The 17,250-nt window shown below is 54.4% G+C and overlaps 1 protein-coding gene across 3 annotated transcripts in view; it reads left to right on the forward strand.

Moving 5' to 3' along the window:
• NLRP13 (NLR family pyrin domain containing 13) overlaps nucleotides 1-17,250 on the forward strand; it is a 26,246-nt gene continuing 8,996 nt past the window's right edge. For 2 of the 3 annotated variants that reach the window (XR_011481982.1, XM_070450265.1), the window contains exons 1-8: nucleotides 1-320; nucleotides 5,851-5,916; nucleotides 7,331-8,918; nucleotides 11,180-11,347; nucleotides 13,304-13,471; nucleotides 13,841-14,011; nucleotides 15,642-15,812; nucleotides 16,317-16,487. Coding sequence is in view for 2 of the 3 variants with exons in the window: in XM_070450265.1 (XP_070306366.1) it covers nucleotides 20-320; nucleotides 5,851-5,916; nucleotides 7,331-8,918; nucleotides 11,180-11,347; nucleotides 13,304-13,471; nucleotides 13,841-14,011; nucleotides 15,642-15,812; nucleotides 16,317-16,487 (2,804 nt within the window). In the remaining variant the exon portion in view is untranslated. The remainder of the gene's footprint in view (nucleotides 321-5,850; nucleotides 5,917-7,330; nucleotides 8,919-11,179; nucleotides 11,348-13,303; nucleotides 13,472-13,840; nucleotides 14,012-15,641; nucleotides 15,813-16,316; nucleotides 16,488-17,250) is intronic. The other variant, XM_070450266.1, reaches the window with a different exon arrangement.

Raw genomic sequence — 17,250 nt, forward strand, 5'->3', positions numbered from 1 at the left:
AGGCCTCGCTCCCGGGCCGATGGCTTCCCCTGCCGGCGCTTCTCGGCACGATGGTGCCCGCGACCAGCTGCTGGCCCACCTGAGGGGCTTGGAGCCCTGGCAGCTGGAGGACTTCAAGCTCGGCCTGCAGTGCCCGGAGCTGCTGCCGGAGGGCGCCCGCAGCGTCCCCTGGGCAGACCTGCGAGCCGCGGGCCCCGCCGGCCTGCTCTGCCTGCTGGAGGAGCGCTTCCCCGGGAGGCGCACGTGGGAGGCGGCCCTCCGCGTCTTCGAGGACATGCGGCTGAGCTCGCTGTGCGAGCGGATGCGAGCGGAGCTGGCCGGTGAGCGGACGGGGCGGCGTGGGGTGCTGGGCGTTTCTGGGGGCCCCCCTGATTGCTGGGCCCCCCTGAGCGGGAGCCTCCCCGTGAGAGGCCGGCGCCCTAGCCCGGGAGGGGGTGGTGATGGAAAGACAGCGAGCAGAGGGAACTGAAAGTTCAGCTCTGTCACTAGACAGCTTTTGTTTTAATAATATTTGCTTTTTATTCACTTTTGGCTGCGCCCGGGTTTTCTCTGGTTGCAGTGAGCGGGGCTCCTCTGGTTCCCGAGCACAGGCTCCAGGCGCACGCGGGACCCAGAGCCCAGGCGCAGCAGTTGAGGAGCACGAGTTTATTTGCTCCACAGCGTGTGGGATCTTCCTGGACCAGGGATTGAACTGATGGCCCCTGCATTGCAAGGCAGATTTGTAACCACTGGACCACACAGGGAAGCTCCACGTGTTTGTGTTTTTTAAAGCTTGCTTGCTTATTTATTTGTTTGTTTGTTTGAGTTTCCCCAGTGGCTCAGTGGTGAACAATCCGCCTGCCAATGCAGGAGACACGGGAGATGAAGGTTCGATCCCTAGTCTGGGAAGATCCCCTGAAGAAGGAAACTGCAACCTACCCAGTACTCTTGCCTGGGAAATCCCATGGACAGAGGAGCCTGGCGGGGCTCCATGGGGTCGCAGAGAGTCGGAAACGACTGAGCGACTTAGCACGCACATCAGTGTAAGAGAGTTCCCTGTTCCCTACACGCCCTCCAACATTTATTGCTTGCAGACTTTCCGATAGCCATTCTGACTGGTGTGAGCTGATAGCTCACTGTAGTTTTGACTAGAACTTCTCAAATACTTAGCAAAGTGGAGTGTCTTTTTTAAAAAATTGGAATATAATTGCTTTCAAGGTTAAAATGTACTTTTAAAAAAACAGTAGGAATAAACTTGGAAATTGGCTTCTTGACCGTCTGCCCTGCTTTGAATTCTTTTTCCTGGACTTCTTCCAGGACATTTGTTGACCACGGCTGATTCTTCCTTACATCCAGGAGGCCTGGTGAATGTTAAGTGCCCATCCGCAGAGGTTTTTCAGGTGTTGTTACCAAAAGTGGCCACAAAGCGGCAGCATTTCTCCATGCGCTACTTGATAATTTAGTTTTTAGTTTCTTTTGGAGTCGAGTTGATTTCCGATGTTCTGTTTTAGGTTTACAGGAAACTGATTCAGTTTTACCTAGATGTTTATCTATTCATCTCGGAGTCTTCCATATAGGTTATCACAGTGTGTTCAATAGACTTCCCTGTGCTATTCAGTAGGTTTTTAAAAATTATCTATTTGATATGTACTAGAGGGAGGGATTGGGGGCAGGAGGAGAAGGGGTCGACAGAGAATGAGATGGCTGGATGGCATCACCGACTCGATGGACATGAATTTGAGTAAACTCCAGGAGTTGGTGATGGACAGGGAGGCCTGGCGTGCTGTGATTCATGGGGTTGCAAAAGTCGGCCACGACTGAGCGACTAGACTGAACTGAACTGAGAGTGTATATTGGAGAAGGTAATGGCAACCCATTCCAGTGTTCTTGCCTGGAGAATCCTAGGGATGGCGGAGCCTGGTGGGCTGCTGTCTATGGGGTCGAACAGAGTCGGACACAACTGAAGCGACTTAGCAGCAGCAGCATGTATATGGACTTCCCAGGTGGCTCAGTGGTGAAGAACCCTCCTGCCGATGCAGGAGACGTAAGAGACGCAGGTGCGATCCCTGGGTCGGGAAGACCCCCTGGAGGAGGGCATGGCAACCCCTTCCAGGATTCTTGCCTGGAGAATCCCAGGACGAAGGAGCCTGGTGGGCTACAGTCCGTGGGGTCAAAGAGAGTCAGATACGAGTGAAGCAACTTAGCAAGAGGCTCAGGTGTATATTAACCCCAGCCTCTTAATGTATCCCTCCCAAGTTTTTTTAAAATCATAAGATGGTTTTCTTAGTCTGTGTCTGTTTATAAATGAGTTCATTTGTGTGGGTTCATAGATTCCACCTGTCAGTGATATCTTAGCGTGTTTGTCTCTCTCTGACTTCCTCCACTTAGTATGATGTCTCAGTGGCATTTTTTTCCTCCTTCACGCCAAGTGTGTTCCAGTGTCTAGAGGCACTGGTTATGCTTCATTTCTCTATCGATGGGACATTTTGTTTGATTCTCTGCCTTCAGTATTACAAACAGTGCTGCCCTGAAAGTAACGGTGCATGCAGCCTTTTAAATTATGATTTTCTTGGGATCTCAGGCAAGGAGTGGGCTTGCGGGGTTACATTTAGCGTTTTAAGGAATCTCCATACAGTTTCCTTCCAGGCCGCGCCCACCTATTTACCTCCCCGCCCACAGTGCGGGAGTATTCTCAGTTCCCCGCCCTCGGCAGCGTTTAACCTTTGTAGGTCTTTTGGAGGATGGCCCTTCTGAGCGGTGTGAGCTGATCTGCTGGTAGATTTGATTGGAATTTGTCTAGTAACTAGTGATGCTGTCTCTTCCCATGGGTTTTTTATCTTCTATAGTGTGAGTACAATTTACCTCTTGAGATGGGCTAATTGAAAGTCTGCCCTGTTTTGAATTTTTTCTGGTGATTTACCCCAGGACAGTTTTTTTTTTTTTTAATTGGAGGATAATTAGTGTTGTGTTGGTTTCTGCCACAGAGTACCACGAATCAGCCACAGGTACACGTATGTCCCCCTTCTCTGGAACCTCCCTTCCACCTCCGCCCGTCCCTCTCAGCACCAGGTTGCGCTTTCTTGAGCGCAGATGTCAGAGCCCCGCAGGCCTTCTGAATATTAAGAGCCGCCAGCTCGGCTTCTAAGCGGTTGTTGCCCAAAGCGGCCACAGGGCGGCAGCATTCCCCCCCCAACTCCGGTTACCTGGGCAACCAGAGCCTCGGGGCGAGTCCTGTTCCTGGGTGTTAATTAGAACCGAGACACCCAAGGCCTGGGTCTCCTTCCTTCTTCCCCCTTAGCCTTTATCCCCCTGGACAGATCCCCGATTGGCACACCGCTCTGCAGCGGGAGCTGTCCTCCTCAGGTGGAGAGGAAGGAAGCTGGAGGTGGGAACCCCACCCCCAGGACACGCGCAGCCCCGAGACCCCACCGTCCTTCGGGGGCGCCAGGGTTGGCTCTGCTGCCGGAGAGACCCCTGGGTCTGGAGACGGTGGGCTCAGGCAGAGGGGAACAGGAAGGCCAGGTCCGGGGGGCGCTCACTGCGGGCACAGCCTGCCCAGCATCCTCGGCCCCTTCCCGCGGGGGGGACCCGAGCCTGCTCAGGCCCCAGGGCCGTGACACCAGCCCCAGTCCCCGAGGCCCGAGGGGACAGGGTCAGCGGTTCTTCTGCCTTTTTCTCTCCCTCCCTCCATGTTTATTTTCCATTGGAATATATAGGTGAGTTACAATGGCGTGGGATTTTTTTTTTTTTTTTGGTGTACAGAAACTTAGTTCATTTATGCTGCTGCTAAGTGGCTTCAGTCATGCCCGACCCTGTGCGACCCCATAGACGGCAGCCCACCAGGCTCCGCCGTCGCTGGGATTCTCCAGGCAAGAACACTGGAGTGGGGTGCCATTGCCTTCTCCAGTGCATGAAAGTGAAAAGTGAAAGTGAAGTCGCTCAGTTGTGTCTGACTCTTCGAGACCGCATAGACGGCAGCCCACCAGGCTCCGCCATCCCTGGGATTCTCCAGGCAAGAACACTGGAGTGGGGTGCCATTGCCTTCTCCATAGTTCACTTATACATAGACATATACGTGTTCTTTTCTGGTTCTTTCCCATTTAGGTTATTGCAGAATGTTGAGTAGGGTTCCTTGTGCTCCGCAGTGGGTCCTTGTGGATTCTTTTATAGATAATAGTGTGTCTATGTTCTCTTGTCTGCCGACTTCTCCCTGCCCCACACCTTTCCTTCTTGTTAACTGTGGTTTCTTGCTTTAGTCTGTGAGGCTGCTTCTGTTTCCTAAGCAGGTTCACGTGCATCCATGTTTAGATTCCAGCTCTCAGTGGTATTATGTGACTTGTCTTTCCTCATCTCGCTGACTTCACTTCGTGCGATCATCGCTTCGTGCGATCATCGCTTTGTTTCCCCGAGGCTGAACGCGGCATCTTTCACCCCTCTTTGAGGCAGGGCGATACCGCCTGTGTCTGTGTGCCCCACCTCCTTTATCCCCGCTCTGGCCTTCTGCACTCAGGTTGCTTCTGCATCTTGGCTGTGGGACCCAGTGCTGTCATGATCCCTGTGGTGCGGGCGTCCTGTAAAGCTCTGGTTTTCTTGGGATCCACGCTCGGGCGTGGGATGGCTGCGTCACATGTGTGGTGGGTGCTTAGCTCTCTCCCGCTCCAGTGTAGGGAGCTGGTGATGGACGTGATGAATCGGTACATTGTAGAACCCGGTAGACGGTGACCAATGCAGGGGAGAGGAAAGGAGGGGAGGGGAGGGGAGGATGACTGGGGACCGAGGAAGGCGTGTGGTAAGGAAGGCGTGTGATGCATTCTTAACAGGCTCATCAACTACCTTTTTTTTTTTTTGGCTTTTACCGCAGTTGGTAGGGGCCAGATATTTTTACTTTCTTTTTAAAAACACTTTTCTTGGCATATAGTTGCCTCGCCACGCTGTCAGCTCCCACCGTGCCGCAGTCAGCCGGCTGTCTGCACGCCCACACCCCCTCCTGGATCCCCTTCGGTGGGCGCGGAGCGCTGAGCGGGGCGCCGTGTGCTGGGCAGGAGGCTCTCGTTAGGCAGCTGCTCACACAGGCCCACAGTGTGTGTCCATCTCGGCCTCCCCGGCCCTCCGCGGCCCCTCTTCCCCTCTTCCTGTCCGTACGTTTCTTCTCTTCCTGTGTTTCTATTTCTGCTTTATAGTTAAGATCATCTCTGCCAGTTTTTTCAGACTCCACATGTATGTAATTCATATGCGATATGTGTATTTCTCTTTCTGACTTGCCACACTCTAACACACTGTAGGTCCCCCCAGGTCACCAGGCGCTAAGATGTGAGCAGAGACTCTGAGGGGACAGAGGGAGCCAGGCAGAAGTGGGGTGGGGAGTGGGGGGAGCATTCTAGATGGGGTGGGGGGTGCTGGCTGTTTCCAGGGCCCCAGGCAGTGGTAATTGAAGGGTAATTGCTTTGCAGACTTTTGTTTTCTGTCAAACCCCAGCATGAGTCGGTCATAGGTATCCACATGTCCCCTTCCTCCCACCCCATGGGTTGATTCAGAGCCCTTGTTTGAGTTTCCTGAGCCGTACGGCAGATTCCTGTTGGCTGGCTGTTTCACACGTGGTCATGTGAGTTTCCATGTTACTGTCTCCACACATCGTGCCCTCCTCCCCTCTCCCTGTGTCCACACGGCTGCGCTTTTAACAGGAGCTGCGGTTTTACAAAGGAACATGTTTCCAGTGTGGTCAGGTTGATGAGCTGGAAGGTATGACATTCAGTCTCTCTAATCCCACACCTGGCAGAGAAACGGTTGGTTCTGCTGAGATCACCCGTGGTTCTGAGCTTGTTTTCCAGCCGGGCAGAATCTCAGCATCCCGCCCTCACTGTTTTATTTCAGAAATGTCAGAGGGGTGCAGACTCGGAGATCCAAACCAGGAAGAACCAGAGATGCTGGAAGAGACGGGTTTGTAGACTTCACGATGATCGCAGACAAGCTGCTCAGAACGCTCATTCCGTGCGTTCTACTTTTGCCCCTCCCTTGAAATTGCCTTTCAGTTATAGTCTGCCAGAAACTAGCCGATCTGACCTTCCCATGAGGCCTGGACGAGCAACAGGCCGCCGCTAACCAGACGTTCTCACCGGGTCCCTCCAAGGGCTTATCTACAGTGTCCGTCTCTGGACTCTGCGCTGCAGTGATAGGGCGCTGTATTTTATTTTATTTTTGTACACAATTGTAACAGGTATTTACAGTTTAAAATATATATATATCAGCTATATTCCCATGTTGTACACGGCATCCTTGTAGCCTGTCTTAGGAACAGGAGTTTGTACCTCCCCACCTCCACCCTCTGTATTGCCCCTCACCTTCCCCCTCCCCACGGGGAAGCTGTTCTGTGTCTGTGAGTCTTCTTCTCTGTCATATTCACTAGTGTGAATTTTTTAGATGTCACGTATGAATGATACTGTATGTAGGTCTTTGTCTGACTTAGTTCACTTAGAATAATGCCTCCAAGTGCATTCCATACTGCTGCAGGCGGCATTATTATATTCTCTTTATAGCTGAGTAATGTTCCGCTACACACGCACACGCACACACACACTCTAGGTCTTTCTTATCCATTCTTCTGTTGATGGACATCTAGGTTGCTTCCACATCCTGGCTGTTGTAAATAGTGCTGCTGTGAGCGCTGGGATGCATGTATCTTTTTGGGCTGTGGCTTTCTTCAGATATATGCCCAGATGTGGGCATGCAGTAGTTTTTTTTTTAAAGGAACCTCCACACTCTTCTTAGTGGCTGCCTATTTCCATTCCCCACCCACAGTGTGGGAGGGCTGCCTTTTCTCCACACCCTCTCCAGCATTTATTTCTCCTGGACTTTTTTATGATGGCCATTCTGACCAGTGTGAGGTGATATCTCATTGTGGGTTTTGGTTTTGGTTTTTTAAGCTTTTCATTTCACATTCGAGAACAGCTTCCCCACTGGCTCAGGGGTAAAGAATCTGCCTGCCAATGCAGGAGACTCGGGTTCGATCCCTGCGTGGGGACAATCCCTTGGAGAAGGAAATGGCAACCCACTCCAGTGTTCTTGCCTGGAGAATCCCCTGGACAGAGGAGCCTGGTGGCGACAGTCCACGGGGTTGCAGAGTCAGACACGACTGACTCGGCAACCGCGGAGCGACCACAGTGGATTAACAACGCTGTAACAGCTCCAGGCGGACTGCAGAGGGGCTCAGCCATACCTATACCTGTATCCATTCTCCGCCCAAACCTCGTTCCCGCGCCCTGTAGCTCCGACTTGCATTTCTCTGGTCCTTCGTGATGCCGAGCATCGTCTCAGGCGCCTCTGGGCGGTCTGTGTCGCCTCCCTTCCCTTTCAGCCCACAGAAGAGGATACAGGCAGAGGCTGAGGAAGAGGATCCTGGCCCTGTGGGCCCGCACGCCCTGGCCGGAGGACCACATCTACCTCCGGCACGTGACGCAGCGGGAGCACGCGGAGCTCCGGGGCCTCCTGCGCCCGCGCGGGGCCGGGGCACCGCCGCTCAGCGTGTTCCTGGAGGGCGGGGCCGGCGTGGGCAAGACCACCCTGGCCACCAAGCTGGTGCTGCACTGGGCGGAGGGCGTCCTCTTCCGGGGCCGCTTCTCCTACGTCTTCTACCTCAGCGGCCACCGGCTGGCCGAGCTCGGCAACACCAGCCTCGCCGGCCTGCTGGCCCTGGACTGGCCGGACTCACAGGTCCCCGTGGAAGAGTTCCGGGCGCACCCCGAGCGGCTGCTGTTCGTCATCGACGGCGCGGAAGAGGTGACCCTGGGGTCCGATGGCTCCGCCGGCCGGCCCGGCGCCGACTGGTACCAGGAGCTCCCGGCGGCCAGCATCCTAGTCCGCCTGCTGAAGAAGGAGCTGGTCCCCGAGGCGACCTTGCTCGTCACCGCCGGGCCCCCCGGGGGCCGCGCCCTCCGGAGGCTGCTGCTTAGCCCGCGTCGCGTGAGCATCCCGGGCTTCACCGAAGGGGACCGCTGGGAGTATCTCAGGAGGTTCCTCGGGGACCTCGACGTGGCCGAGGCGGCCTGGCGCCGGATGCGGGGGTCGGAGACCCTGGTCGGCTCGTGTGCCGCGCCGCTGGCGTGCTGGGCCGTGTGCGCCGGCCTCAAGCGGCAGCTGGCCGGCAGCCCGGCCTCGGCGCTGGGCGCGCCCACCCCCACCAGCCTCTACGCCGGCTTCTTCTGCAGCCTCCTCTCGGGGGCGGAGCCGGGTCTTCTGGCCTGCAGCTCGGCCGGACAGTGGAGGGCCTTCTGCTCGCTGGCCGCCGAGGGGCTGTGGCTGGCCGCCTTCACCTTTGCGGGAGACGCCCTGGAGCGCCGGCGCCTGGAAGCCCCTTTCATCGATGGTCTCCTGCGGCTGCAGATTCTTCGAAGGGTCAGCGATTGTGAGCACTGCGTGACGTTCGCTCACCGGAGCTTCCAGGCGTTCTTCGGGGCCTTGTTCTACGTGCTCTGGGGGACCCGAGGCTCGCTGGGCGGGGTCCCCCGGCATCAGGAGATGAGGCAGTGGCTGAACGACGCCTTCGCTGACGCCAACGCCTACTGGCGTCAGATGGCGCGCTTTTTCTTCGGTCTCTTAGGAACAGAGCTGGCCAGGCAGCTGGAAGAGGCCTTGGGTTGCCAGATGTCCCCCGGGGTGGCGCATGAGGTGTTGGACTGGGCGGAGGAGCTGGAGACGTGCGGCGCCATCTCCGCGCACTTTGACTTCCTGTGGCTCTTCCAGTGCCTGCAAGAGACCCAGGACGAGAACTTGGCCCGGCAGGTTTTGAATCACCTCCCGGAGGCCGATCTGGACATTCAGGGCTGCGAACACCTCCGGGTCTCTTCCTTTTGCCTCCAGCACAGTCAGAAGTTACGAAAGCTGAGGCTCTCTGTCAGCGGCCGGGTTCTGGAAAAGAAATGGACTTCTGGCGTGGGAACTCCGGAGTGAGTATTGCAGATGCCCTCCTACTTAACTGACTTTGGCTCCCCTTCGCAGGCTCTGCCCACGTTCTTCCAGGAATCTTGGGGTCTGGTCTGTTGTGTTATCCGTGGTTTGTTGTTGTTTTTCGTTGTTGGGTTGTTGAGTCATGTCCGGCTCTTTGCAGCCCCATGGACTGCAGCACACCAGGCTTCCCTGTCCTTCACTATCTTCCTGAGTTTGCTCAAACTCATGTCCTTTGAGTTGCTGATGCCATCCAAGCATCTCATCCTCTGTCGTCCCCTTCTCCTGCCTTCAGTCTTTCCCAGCACCAGGGTCTTTTCCAGTGAGTCAGTTCTTCACATCAGGTGGCCAAAGGATTGGAGCTTCAGCATCAGCATCTGTCCTTCCAGTGAATATTCAGGGTTGATTTCTTTTAGGATGGACCAAGCATCCTAGATCAATTCCAGTCTGTGAGCACTTTTTCCTTTAGGTTTTATGTAGGATTCCCTGGGTTCTTAACTCATCTACTTAGGGGTAACTTTTGTATCTCAGACCCTGCATGTTGAAGGTTTGTGTACCAGGCATCATGAGATGATATCTACTTGTGTCAAACTGGTGCCCGAAACTCAGTGGAGGGGGGTCTGGTATTGTCACTCAGAGATAAAAGACTGGGTGGGTAAGTGCACAGTTCTCTTAGTCCATGTGGCTGTGAAGTAGCCTGGCCGGGGCCAGTGCCCAGCTCTATTTCAGAGCTCCAGACCTTCCCTGAAATGGCCCGTGGCTCTCCTCTGAGCATGTGTTGGAGCTAGAGTGGGGCCAGTGGTGTCACCAACATCTTAAAGCTTTCTCTGAGTTTGTCCCTTTGTCCTCCTGAAAGAATAATATTTTAAAATACTTGAGTTTCATCTGGTTCTTCTCCTGTGGCCTTTTTTATCCTGTCCCTGACACTTCTGGCTTCCTGGCTGGATGGTAAGGAAGCCTGGCTGTTCTCCTAAATTCAGGTCCCAGAAATGTTTTCTAAATTGTTATCTTGAAACAGGAGTTGCTATATATGTTCTCAAACCCTCAGATTTTCCAGAAGCACCAGTTCAGTTTTGAGTGAAGAAGCTGAAATGCTGAGTAGCTTCATTTCTTTGTGTTCACCTGACTGTGATATCAGTAAGGTGCTTGGTTTGGGGGTGTGACAGCGGGAGGCGAAGGGGACAAGAGAGGATGAGACGGCTGGATGGTATCACCCAGTTGATGGACATGAGTTTGAGCAAGTTCTGGGAGTTGGTGATGGACAGGGAGGCCTGGCATCCTGCAGTCCATGGGGTCGCAAAGAGTTGGGTGTGACTGAGTGACTGAACTGAACTGATACTTGTGATTATTTGTCCTATCCTGGAATCCCTAAAACTTCAATAGGTGACTATTTTGGTGATGTTCAGTATTGGGTCATGTAAGTGCTTTTACTGCAGGTGATTTTCCAAAAATAATCTCAACTTATTATGAGAATTAACACCCACAACATCATCCCTCATATTATGTGTGATCATCCTAAAGTGTAAGGAAGTTCCAGACGTTCCCTGAAGTAACGATCTTCTGGTGTTGAGATTATTTCTTGCTTCTCTACAGCACAGCTTCTTACTGGCTTTTTTCCCCTCAGTGGTTTTAAACGCTGTGTCAGTATTACTGTTGCTCAGTTGCTAAGTCACAGCCTGTCCGACTCTTTGCGGCCCCATGGACTGCAGCACGCCAGGCTTCCTTGTCCTTGACTATCTCCCAGAGTTTACTCAAACTGGTGTCCTTTGAGTCAACCATTCAACCATCTCATCCTCTGTCGTCCCCTTCTCCTCCTCCTTCAATCTTTCCCAGCATCAGGGTATCTTCCAGTGAGCTGACTCTTCTCATCAGGTGGTCAGAGTATTGGAGTTTCAGCTTCAGCATCAGTCCTTCTAAAGAATATTCAGGACTGATGTCCTTTAGGATGGACTTGTTGGATCTCCTTGCAGACCCTCAAGAGTCTCCTCTAACACCACAGTTCAAAAGCATCAATTCTTCGGCGCTCAGCTTTCTCCACAGTCCAACTCTCACATGCATACATGACCACTGGAAACACCGTAGCCTTGACCAGACAGACCTTTGTCGACAAAGTGGCGTCTCTGCTTTTTGGGTGCACGTTTCCATGTTCAGGGCCCCAGTGCGTCCTCTGTGAGGGTGTCTTCCTGCATCCTGTACTTCATTCTGGGTGCTGGTTGAGTTTCACTGCCTCTCATCAGCGTTCTCTCTCGTTTCCCCCGCGAAGGATGAGGGCTGCCGATATCCTGATGTATCAGTGGGAGGATATTTGCTCGGGGTTGTGCAGCGGGAACCTGAGCGAGCTGGACCTGAGTAACAGCAAGCTTAGCACGGCCTCCGTGATGAGACTCTGTCTCAAGCTGGGAAACCCACGGTGCAGACTTCAGAAGCTGACGTAAGTGTGAGACGCTCACGGTGTGAAGAATGCAGTCGGGGAACAACCCAACTTATTTTATCTTTTGATGACGGTCACAAGTATCTATCAGCCTGAAAGTGAGCTGGGCGCTTAGGAGAATAAAATCAAGGGACTTAGAGTCATGAAACTCGTACTTAGGCAGAGTTGACTGAAGTTTTTTAAAAAATGGCCATCTGATGGAGTAAGAAGTGGCAAGCTGGTCAGAGAGACTGGACCTTTCTAGAGCAGATTCCTTCAGAGCCATTAACAGCCCAGTTACTGTCATGAATTGTGGCTCTAGAATTAGTGTGTGGCATTGCCTTGTACGTGGCACCCTTTATTTCTACTTGGTTTGAGTCTGATCTTTTTTTGTGTGTTTTTTTTTTTTAAATTTTGCCACATTGTGTTGGCTTCTGCCAACAAGGTGGATCAGCTATAATTACTCATGCATCCGCCTCCTGCCTCCTTCCTCCCCCATCACAGACGGGGCTCCCTAGGCCACAGAGCAGCTTGTCACACCCCCCACCCTCCGCTGCCAACCTCCCACTGCTGTGTCCACAATTCTGTCTGCTTCTCCATCGCTGCCTGCAAATAGGTTCATCCGTGCCATCTTTCTAAATTCCATATATATGCGTTGACAGCAGTATTTGTTTTTCTCTTTCTGACTTTGTATAACAGGCTCTAGGTTCATCCACATCACTAGAATTAACTCAAATGCATTGTTTTTTTTACAGCTGACTGATACTTCGTTGTATTTAGGGACCACATCTTCCTTATCCATTCATCTGTCGCTGGACATCTAGGTTGCTTCCGTGTCCTTATTGTAAACAGTGCTGCAGTGAACACTGAGGGAACCTGACCCTTTAATAATTTAGCTCTGGGGCACCTGGGCGTCAGGCCCTGCAGCGTGTGCGGTCCTCCTGGATCAGGGATAGAACCTGTGTCCCCTATATTGGCGGGCAGATCCTTAACCTCTGGACCACCAGGGAAGTCCCAGAACAGTTACTTCTTGCCTTCATAGAGCTTACGTTATGGCGGAGAAACAAAGTTCTTTTTTTATTTTAAAGATTTGTGTGTGTGTGCGTGGACCATTTTTCAAGTCTTTATTGAATTTGTTGCAGTACTGCTTCTGTTGGTTTTTTTATTTTCTCACTGGAAGGCCTGTGGGATCTTAGTTCTCCAGCCAGGGATGGAACCCACACCCCTTGCACTGAGAGACGGAATCTTTAAATGCTGGGCCGCCAGGGAGGTCCCTGGGCAAACAGACTTCAGTGTTTATGAGATGGTGACTTCTCCCAAAGCAGAAGGAAACCAGTTCAGCAGCTCCGGGCGTGAAGAGGATGTTTTGTGTTTTTAGATGGGGGAGCCCCATCCCCGTCTTCCCTTGTTCGGAGTTGTCCGACTCTCTGAGACCCCATGGGCTGTAGCCCGCCAGGCTCCCCTGTCCATGAGATTCTCCAGCAAGAATTCTGGAGTGGGTTGGCCATTTCCTCCTCCAGGGGATCTTCCCGACCCAAGGGATCGAACCCGCATCTCCTGCATTGGCAGGCGGATTCTTTACCACTGAGCCACCTGGGGAGCCCCCACACACACCCGAGCATATAAAACAGACAGCTGGTGGGAGGCTTCTGCATAGCAGAGGGAGCTCAACTTGGAGCTCTGCGACCTGGGGCGGGATGGGGCGGGCGGTGGGAGGGGGTCCGGAGGGAGGGAGCCTGTGCACGCCCACGGCTGGTTCATGTTCATGTATGGCAGAGGCCAGCACAGCACTGTGAAACAATCGTCTTCCAATTAGAATGAAAATCGAATACAGTTCAGCACCGCGACTCCCCTCCGTGTCCGGGTTCCTCTTGTTTCACATCCTTCGTCCTGGCAGCTGGGGGCATGTGCAGTGCTGGAAAGATGAGCCTCGGGAGCGTCTCCTCTCCAGCACTCCGGTCCTGCATCTGTCCGCAGCTGGAAGTCGGTGTCGCCCGTGGAGGCTCTGAGGAAGCTTGGCATTCTGCTTCGTGGTAACCAGCACCTAACTCACCTGGACCTCAGCTCCAACAGCCTGGACACCGCTGTGTGCACGGGCTTGCTCACAATGCTGAGGCGCTCGGCCTGCAGCCTCAAGTATCTGTGGTGAGTCGCCGCGTTCCAGGTCTGTCCCTGACAGCTCGACTGGGTTTGAGGGCTCCCTGGGGGGGTGGGGGGGGCTGGGGTCAACATGCAGGAAACGGGTGAGAAGGGTAGCAAAGGGGGAGAACGCCTGGGGGTGGAGCATGCATGCTAAGTTGCTTTGGTCGTATCCGATTCTTTCTGACCCCGTGGACTGTAGCCTGCCAGGCTCCTCTGTCCCTGAGGATTCTCCAGGCAAGAATCCTGGAGTGGGTTGCCATTTCCTCCTCCAGGGTGTCTTCCCGACCCAAGGATTGAACCTCGGTCTCCTGCATTGGCAGGCGGGTTCCTTACCATCTGAGCCGCCAGGGAAGCCCCGGGTCTCTCTGATAGGTTGGAGTCCTGTGGCCTGAGCGCTGAGGTTTGCCATCAGCTCTTCACGGAACTCGGCAGGAACTCGAGTCTGAGCTTCCTCAGCCTGGCGGACAACGACCTCTCCCACGTTGAGCTGGAGAGACTGCGGGAGCCCCCGGGTACAGCCAGCTGTGCCCTGAAGGAGCTCTCGTAAGTCACCCCCAGTTCTGCAGAAAGCCCTTCCTTGCGGTGGGGCTGTGTCTGGGGCGCCTCGGGGACCCCTGTGTTGTGTCTCCCCCCTCCCCGGGTTCGTCCCGTCCCCCTCTTGCCTCCCGTCCCCTCCCCTCCCCTCCCCTCGGGCCATTCTCGGCTGCCCCTCTCCTCTGGGCCGTCACCCTCAGGCCTCCTGCCCCTCCCCTCCTCTCCCCTGTGGGCACCCGTCTCGTGCCTCTCCCTTCAGGCCAGTTTGGGCCCCCATCTCCTGGGGGCTCCGTCTCAGCCTCCCCTTCCCTCCCCTTGGGCAGGTCTCAGCCAACGTCCCTCTCGGCTGGTCTTGGCCGTCTTGACCCTCAGCTGCTTTTGTCTCTTTTGTCTAACCTCCTCCGGCTCCTGCCGACCTCCTGTAAACAGGCTGGTTTCCACCCAGGGGCGGTTTTGCCCGGCCCGGGACGTGAGGCAGTGTCTGGACACCTGCTTGTTTTCACCTGTGGGCAGGGAAGTCTGCTTTTGGCATCTAGGGGGTCAAGACCAGCTGTGATCAAGACCCTCCAGAGCCTGGAGCATGCGTGCTCAGTGTCCAGCCCTTGGTCACTCTTTGAGACCTCTGTCCGCGGGACTCTCCAGGCGGGAATACTGGGGTGGGCTGGCCATTTCCTCTTCCAGGGGCTCTTCCTGAGCCAGGGATTGAACCCGGGTCTCCTGCATTGGCAGGCGGATTGTTCACCACTGAGCCCCGTGGGAAGCCCCAGAGAGCCTTGGAGGGGCCCCCCAGTCAACAACCATCTGGCCCAGAGGTCAGCAGGACTGAGATGGAGAGATCTTATTTTTTTAAAAAACGTTTTATTTTGTATTGGGGTATAGCTGATTCCCAGACAATGTTGTGTTAGTTTGAAGTGAACAGGAAGGAGACTCAGCCAAATGTATGGATGTGTCCACTCTCCCCCAAACGCCCCTCGGATCCAGGCTGCCACCGGAGCCACATTCCCTGTGCTGTCAAGCAGGTCCTGTTGGTTCTCCATGTTAAACACAGCCATGTGTCCATGTCCATCCCAAGCTCCCTGACATCCCTTCCCCCATCCTCCCCGCCCAGTAAGTTCATTCTCTGAGTCCAAGAGTTTCCTTTTAAATTTAAAAAGTTTTTTGATACATATTTTATCTTTTTTATTATTTAAATTATGAAAATATGATAAACAGGTTTGGAAAACACAGAACAAAGTTACATATAGTTCCATTATGTATTATAATTGTTAAAGGAGATAAATGAAGATTTTTAGTTGGAATTTCAATTTCAAACTCTCAGGAATTAGAGTGAATGTACAGTTAAGTAAAGAATATAGCAGACCTGAAAAGCATGATGAACCAATTCGACACAGTTAAGATTTAAACGGGTTTGTGAGCCTCCTCCTGTTCTGTAAGATCGTCTGTGCCGTTTTTCAGCTTTCACATGTGAGGAACGTCATGCGGTAGAGAAGTCGTACCTTCGCCACCTCACTCTCCTCCTTGGTGCTTTCTCTTTATCTGACTTGATCTTTGCACGGTCTTGGGCCCCAGGATGGAGAGTAGGGGAGGAGAAAGGGAGCCGGGCGTGGAGGGGGCTCACCCGGCGTCACCCCCCCTGCAGGCTGGAGAAGGGGAACCTGTCAGCGGCCGCCTGTGAGGACCTGGCCTCGCTTCTCACCAGCACCCCCCGCCTGACTCGACTGTGCCTGGGACTGAACCCGCTCGGAGACGAGGGCACGCGGCTGCTATGCGGCTCTCTGACTCGGCCCGAGTGCGTCCTGCAGAGACTGGAGTGAGTCCCCCCTGGCTCCGTGTCCTGGGGGGGACCCTCCGTGGGGGCGGCCCGGCGGCTCTATCCCAGGTCTCTCTGTGTCACTGGGCTTTCCGGGTGACTCAGTGGTGAAGAACCTGCCTGCCAGTGCAGGAGACGAAAGAGCCATGGGTTTGATCCCTGGGTTAGAAGATCGCCTGGAGGAGGGCATGGCAACGCACTCCAGTCTTCTTGCCTGGAGAGTCCCCATGGACAGAGGAGCCTGGCGGGCTACAGTCCACAGGGTTGCAGAAGTCGGACATGACTGAAGTGACTTAACACATTTGTATAAAGCTCAAGAAAGCAAGACCAAAGATGCGTTTATGTTTTTGAGCCCAGCCATGAGTGACGGGCACGCCCTTGGTGCGCTCGACGCGTCAGTCTGGGCTGAGAGAGGGTCGCAGGGGCAGGGCCCGGGCGTGTCCCGGACGGGCCTCGCCCGAGCTGCAGTCCTGAGCGCCCGTCTCTGCGCTTCTGGTCACACAGGCTCTGGTGCTGCCGGCTCGGCGCGCCCAGCTGTAGGCACCTGTCGGACGCCCTCCTCCGGAGCCGGAGCCTGACGCACCTGAACCTGAGGAGGAACAACCTGGGAGATGAGGGAGCGAAGCTTCTGTGCGCAGCCCTCGGCCACGCGGACTGCGCTCTGCAGAGCCTGAAGTGAGTTCCGTCACTTCCTTGCGGTCAGAGGCCGAGAGGAGGGTCGTGTGACTCGGCCTGAGGTCAGCTGGGGTCTGAGGCCCAGGCCCGGTAGCCAGTCCCCAGAGGGCTCTTGGTTTTGTTGCAGGTGGGAATGTGCTGGTGGGTATTGGTTGTTGTTTAGTAGCTCAGCCGTGTCTGACTCTTTGCGACCCCATGAATCGCAGCTCACCAGGCATCCCTGTCCATCACCACTCCCGGAGTTCAGCCAAACCCATGTCCATCGAGTCGGTGATGCCATCCAACCATCTCATCCCCTGTCGTCCCCTTCTCCATCTGCCTTCAATCTTTCCCAGCATCAGGGTCTTTTCCAATGAGTCAGCTCTTCACATCAGGTGGCCAAAGTACTGGAGTTTCAGCCTCAACATCAGTGCTTCCAGTAAACACCCAGGACTGTAGGATTCCAACCTGTAGGATGCAATATTCTTTGATAGCAAAAAAAAAAAAAAAAAAAAAGAGTCTGGGTACTCTGGGGGTCAGTGTTACAGAGAGAAGTCCTGAACACAGACGAGCCCGTTGGTGGCCTGAGGGTGGCGGGGAGAGGGCTGCATGGCTGTTCCTTCTCCTTTCTTCCGATCACGAGTACGTGGGGCGCCCAGGCGTTCAGACCTCCTAACCAGCACCCTCCTCTTTCCAGGGCTCGGTAGAAGCCTGGTGTTGGAATCGCTTTCTTCCTTAGAAGGTGGGCTGGAACATGCAGAGAGGAAGGGTTCGAGGGTTGCTT

Source organism: Odocoileus virginianus, chromosome 20 (genome assembly GCF_023699985.2).
Source record: "Odocoileus virginianus isolate 20LAN1187 ecotype Illinois chromosome 20, Ovbor_1.2, whole genome shotgun sequence".
Classification (NCBI taxonomy): Eukaryota; Metazoa; Chordata; class Mammalia; order Artiodactyla; family Cervidae; genus Odocoileus; species Odocoileus virginianus.